The following is a 6,000-nucleotide window of genomic DNA, read 5'->3' on the forward strand; positions in this document are numbered from 1 at the left end:
GGCCACAGGATTCTCCAAGAGTCCTTCCAGCCGTGTTAAATCTAACGCTGGAGACTTACTGATGGTCTTGGTCACACTGGTTTTCCACCAACTGCCAGTTTGTTACAGGTTTTCTAGTCCGGGCTGCTGGTACGTCAATCTCTTAATGATGCCTAACATCGGGACTCCACAAGTAGTCAGGATTGCCTTGTGTCGGTCGTCACTTTCTATGTCGTTAGCACAAAATAAATAGCCCATTCTTTCGGCAGACTGGCGCCAGTTTTCTATGCCCATATCATACGGCTCGGGATTTCTGAATAAGGGCATATGTGGATTTTCCTTGCACTTCGTTCCTTACTGGTATTTCAAGAAGGGGTGTCCTGAATCTCGTCCTCTGGTAACCAATGTAGTAATCCAGGAGACAGAAAGAAGGCAGCTAAACAAGTATCTTTTGAGTTAAAATAAAATGTCGCTACTGCGGAGTAATACACAATGTTCCACCCTGGGACTATCTGAACTTCATCTCTGGGAGCAGCATTTAAAGGGCTCACTAACGAGTCCCAGCTGGGCAGGCCTCCACCTGCTACCATAGGAACTCTTACTCTGTGGGCCCTACGGTGAGATCAATTAGTGATCCCCTATGGTCCTCATGAGGGTTATCACACCCACCCTGATTGGTTTTTCTAACGGTTGATCACCCCTTAAACGGGCCAGCATCACATCGCCCCCCCCTCTACGTCCTTATACAAAGATAACAGTTAAACTATACAATCCACAATGCATTTAACCCATTATAGATTTAGTATCATTGATGCTTTCTGGTAGAGCAGTGTAACTCCACCAACTTGGGTGCTTCTGCTGAGGTACGTTTTGAAGAAACTGCTGCACCTTGGGTACTGGCAACTTAACCATTTCTATGATGACAGCAGACTCTCCTGTCATAGGATGACTCTGTTTTTCACTATTTTCACAACCAGCAACCTTTCCTGCTGACAATATGGTTTTGGGCTGTAGTACTGGATGCTGGGACAACTGTCCACGTAAGTGGTCCACATGTTTCCTGACTATTCTTATCTTGTATGTTTTGTAAGACTGTGATCCTGTCTTGGCTACAACAACTCCTATGACCCACCTTGGCCTGCTTCTGAAATTTCTGAAAGACACTGGTTCATCTATTGCAAATTACCTTGCTACTCTGCCTGAATCATGGTTTTTCTTCTGTCTGGCCTCTACCCTCCCTGGCAAATTCAGAAACACCAGACTTGGTCTGGTCCTAAGACACCAACCCATCAATAATTTGGTCTGGTCCTAAGACAATAATGTCCACAATAATTCGCCATTCCCAAGATTTAGGCCCAAATGTGTTTCTGGGAGCAGGTGCCTCCTTTATTGCTCTAATCTAGTCTTCCATGGCGTGCAATTACCTAGTAACCCAGGTAAACCTCTTTGTTGGCCTGAAACGTACATGCCTCCTGGAGGCAAACTCCAGCCTCTTGAAATCTTCTTAGCATCTCTTTTAAGTCAGCTAGATGAGGGGCTGGTTTAGCACACTGGGCTAAATCGCTGGCTTTTAAAGCAGGCCAGCAGCACGGTTCAGTTCCCGCACCAGCCTCGCCGAACAGGCGCCGGAATGTGGCGACTAGGGGCTTTTCACAGTAACTTCATTGAAGCCTAGATTATCATCATCATAGATTATCATAGAATTTACAGTGCAGAAGGAGGCCATTCGGCCCATCGAGTCTTGGAAAAAGCACCTTACCCAAGGTCAACATCTCCACCCCATCCCCATAACCTACTTGTGACAATAAGCGATTTTCATGCTCGGCTTCCGACAATCCCATTATCAATACATCAGCCAGGTGTATTATTACACATTGCAATCCTTGCAACAACCTTTCCATCGGTCTCTGATGGCACAAGCTGACGACACACCGAAAGGCAGGCGGGGTTATACAGGAGCAAACCTTGGTGTGTGTTAATTGTAATATAACTTCGGGAAGCATCGTCCACCTCCAGCTGCTGTAATCTTCTATCTTTGGTATGGGGGGCTTATTTAGCTTGGCTGATTCACGGTCAGGTTGTAGTCTCCACAAATGCGGACATACTTGTCTGGTTTTGTCACCGGGAATATGGGGCTATCCATTCTTCAAATTGGACAGGCCAGATGATTCCCAGTTCTTCTAACCGTTTCAAATCTCTCTCCACCTTTTCTAACGAGGCACAGGGCACTGGTATGGCCCTGAAAGGCCATTGAGCACTTCTGCTGGATCTTTGTCTGCAGGCCCGTAAAATTTACTCCAGCTCATCGCAAAATACATCTTCGTATTTCTTTATTAATTCTAGCAGGCCTCCTTTTATTTGAAAAAATTCTGTGCAATTGAATTTAATTTCTTTGAGCCATTTGCAGCCCAGTATACTTTGGCCCTTGGCCTGAAACAACAGTTGATGGGAGTTGCGTAGGTACGGTAATAATACCGATGATCTTGATGACCTATCCTGTAAAGTCACAAATTTTGCTGATGTACTCCTTCAACCCAAAGTCTGAGCCCATTCTTGCAAGTACGTGTGCAAGTCACCCCTATTACCGTATCTGACGCCTCCGTGTCTATTTCCATCTCTGTAGGTTTACCATGAACCAAAACACCATCATGGGGGCTACTTTGCCCACTTTCATGCTTTTCAGTGACTGAACACTCGCCATTTGTAGGGATATTTCTATACTGTGTACTTGTGATGCACTGAGTTAAAGGCACTGCCTTTAACGCTGAGTAGGCTTGGTTACACCAGTGCCTCAAGTACCCCTTTCTGTTACATGAATAGCATTCTACTTCCTTAAATGCAAGCTTCTGGGGAGTGATTACCCCCGCACTAGTAACACACTCCTTTAATCCTTGCATTAAAATGTAGCTTGCTGCTACATTTGCTTCCCGTTTAAAACTGGTTTCTCACTTTTGGTATCACTGCTGACTGCAGTTTCCCTCCCTAACTGATGAACCACGCTGCCATTTTGCACGGCCGGAAGCTCCTGTACGCCCTTTGCAGTGCTCTCCATCGTTAGTGCTATCTCCAGCACCTTTTTAAAATTGATATATGCCTCCATTAGCAGCTTCCTTTGAATGGCCTCATTATTGACTCCACAAATAAGTGAGATTTCAGCATGTCGTTCAGGGTAGCCCTGAAGTTGCAGTGCTCTGCAATTTAGCTTCGCAATGAAGATTGCAATGGTCTCTCTCGGGGCTCTCCCCATGGAATTAAACTGAAAACGCTGCAGGATAACGGAGGACTTTGGATGATGGTGTGCCTTCATCAAATCCACCATCTCCGTGCATGAACTAGAATCAGGCACATTCAGGGACACAAGGCTGTGGATCAGACTGTAGGCCTGAATCCCACATGCGCTTAAAAGGATTTCCACTGCCTTCCCCAACTTCACTTCCATTAAACATTTAGTAATGTAAATCTTCTGGATATTATGTCCAATCCTTAATGGAGGCATCAAAGAGATCTAATGGACTGAATAGAAGCATTTTTCCTGTAGCACACTTCAGTTTTGCCACCTAACTTTGACCTCAAGGGTTCTGTGTTGGGACCACACAGCCTTATCGCCAATGTAATAGCATTGGCTCACCAGCTAGGTATGAAACAAATAATGTTTATTTACAGCATACTATCTTAGAGCCTTGTAGCTTTGTGGCTGCCAGCCAGCGTCCAAAATCGATCTGAGGTAAAAGCCCACGCTTGCTCGGGTGAACCCCCACTGTCATGATCCTGGAGTCACAAAGAAGGCTGAACAGGTTTATTTTAATCCAAAAGCTAAAGCCGCTACTGCAGCATACAACAAAAATGCCCCAGCCCGGGGCTATTGGATTACCCAGTCCGGGCCGGCCTCTACATGCTACCACTGGAACTCTTACTCTACGACGAGCCCCACAGGGAGATCTATAGTGACCCCCGTGGCCCTTGTGATGGTTATCTCACACCCCCTCCCCCTCACTCCAACTCTGATCCCCTGATTGGTAACCACCGCTCCTTAAAGGGGCCAAATTGCTTCATTATCTTTCAGCTTACTTTGTTCACAACCCTCTGTTATAATATTTCAGTTGGCAGCAAAAACTCTTGATGCAATTTTTCATAAGTTTGTACAAGACAAAGGGATAAATGCGATGCAAATGATGTTTTGTGCGTTAGGTTTTAAATTTGCAGTCCATTTGTATTTCTGTGTGTACAGAGTAACATAAGATCTCTGAGCAGGAGTAGATCATTTGGCTCCTCGAACGTACTCCGCCATTCAATTTGATCATGGCTGCTCTTGTACCTCAACTCTGCTTTCTCACCCATTTTCCCATATCCCTTGAATCCCTGTGGTACTGCATTTAATTCTTCATATTTTGTACTATGTTTTTGATGTTTACACTACACCATTGGTCCATGTCTTTTTCTGAAGTTTTTATTTATATATGCTGCATAATCAGAAATGCCATTTGATGTTGGTAGTAAAAGCAAAATTGTATTGTGTAGATTAACAGTTTGAAAATTTGTGCAACTAACTTGGAAGATCTCCTGCTTTTTTGACACTTGCATCTCTTCTTGTTTCAAGGGACATTTGGAAAACCTTTGTGGAGAACATTCCAAGATCCCTATTCTAACTGTACCCAACCAGCTGAATCTCCATCGTTAACTTTTCAGCATAATCCTCAAGCCTCGTTGGACACAGACTCTGAGGCTGAAGAAGAGTCAGAGAATCCCTCAGTTTCTGTTACTGGGCAACATCATAGTACTTATGAACACACCGTTGATAAATGCAGGACTCAAACATTTCAACCTTATGGAGTTCATACGTAGACACTACTACCATACTGAAATTTATTGTACCAAAGAGAAACTTGGAAAAAAACTACCTCATAAAGCCGTGTGGCTTCAGTTTTCCAGAAACTGATACTTTCATTTAGGAAATACTTGTATCTTGAACTGGTTGTAGATCGGCATAAACTGATGGTTGATGAACAAAGAGGAAACATTGCCAATGTATGCTTTTATTTTGAGAACACTATCCTTCTGAAGTCTGGTGAATTTGCTATATTTTTTATTATTTTATACTTTTTTTTTACTGAATATTATAAATTTTTCACCTGTAAATTATGTAAATAATTAACCAGTATTTTACCTATGTTTGTATAATAGGGGATACTTTTTTACCGAAATTTCTTGTTGGTATGCTAAAATTTATCATTGGCGGTACAGCACGTTAGTTATGTGGTGCTAATTTTGACTATAGGTCAGAATTTTAGTGCCTTGTTTGCACATTTATGTTGGCAATAAAATGGCAGTTGGCTTTGAACTATATTTATAAAGGAGCCCAGTGTATTTGCTTTCTGACTTGAATTTGCTCACTATGGAATCTTTATTACTTGCATTATGCTCTTAACCCAGTTCCACTGCTGCTGAAAGTGATTGAGTGACCATGATAACATCTAGAAGAAGAATATTTGCACTTAAAAGATGAGGGGAATTTTCCACCTCTGTTTTCGGCGGGTGGAAATGGCAGAGGGGATGGAGAATAGAGTGGGACACCGAAAATGGCATTTATGCTGATGGGATTTCCTCGCTTTATTGTCCCTGCTCGATTGTTCCCGCAACCTTCCAATGACTTAATTGGGTTCCTGTCATGCAATGATGGGAACTCCCATTATAAATACATTTAAATAAAATATGATTGGGCCTTCCTGCTGTAACATCCCACCCCCACACACTAGAAAGTGGTTTTCTCTCTTCTACCCACCCCCAGTGTGGTTCATCATTGGCTTTGAAAATCGGGGAACTGGCAAATAGATTCCACCGGATCTGTACGACCGGCCGGGGGGGGGGGGGGGGGGGGGGGGGAGAGAGAGGAAAGAGAGATGAAGTCATGTGGGTGCTGCCCTCTGGACTGGGCCTCCGTTGATGAGATTTTGGGGGAAAGGGGTTCTGTGTCCATGGGATGATCTATTGATCTATTTTAAAGGGCGCCCCAATCTATCAGGA

General features: G+C 43.7%; 1 protein-coding gene across 1 annotated transcript in view; it reads left to right on the forward strand.

The window, feature by feature from the left end:
* lrig3 (leucine-rich repeats and immunoglobulin-like domains 3) overlaps window positions 1-5,322 on the forward strand; it is a 71,133-nt gene extending 65,811 nt beyond the window's left edge. Inside the window, exon 19 of the mRNA XM_072485042.1 lies at window positions 4,577-5,322. Within this exon, the coding sequence (XP_072341143.1) occupies window positions 4,577-4,821 (245 nt within the window). The 3' untranslated portion in view covers window positions 4,822-5,322. The remainder of the gene's footprint in view (window positions 1-4,576) is intronic.
* The last annotated feature ends 678 nt before the right edge of the window (window positions 5,323-6,000 follow it).

The sequence above is a fragment of the Scyliorhinus torazame genome, chromosome 19 (assembly GCF_047496885.1).
Source record: "Scyliorhinus torazame isolate Kashiwa2021f chromosome 19, sScyTor2.1, whole genome shotgun sequence".
NCBI lineage: Eukaryota > Metazoa > Chordata > Chondrichthyes > Carcharhiniformes > Scyliorhinidae > Scyliorhinus > Scyliorhinus torazame.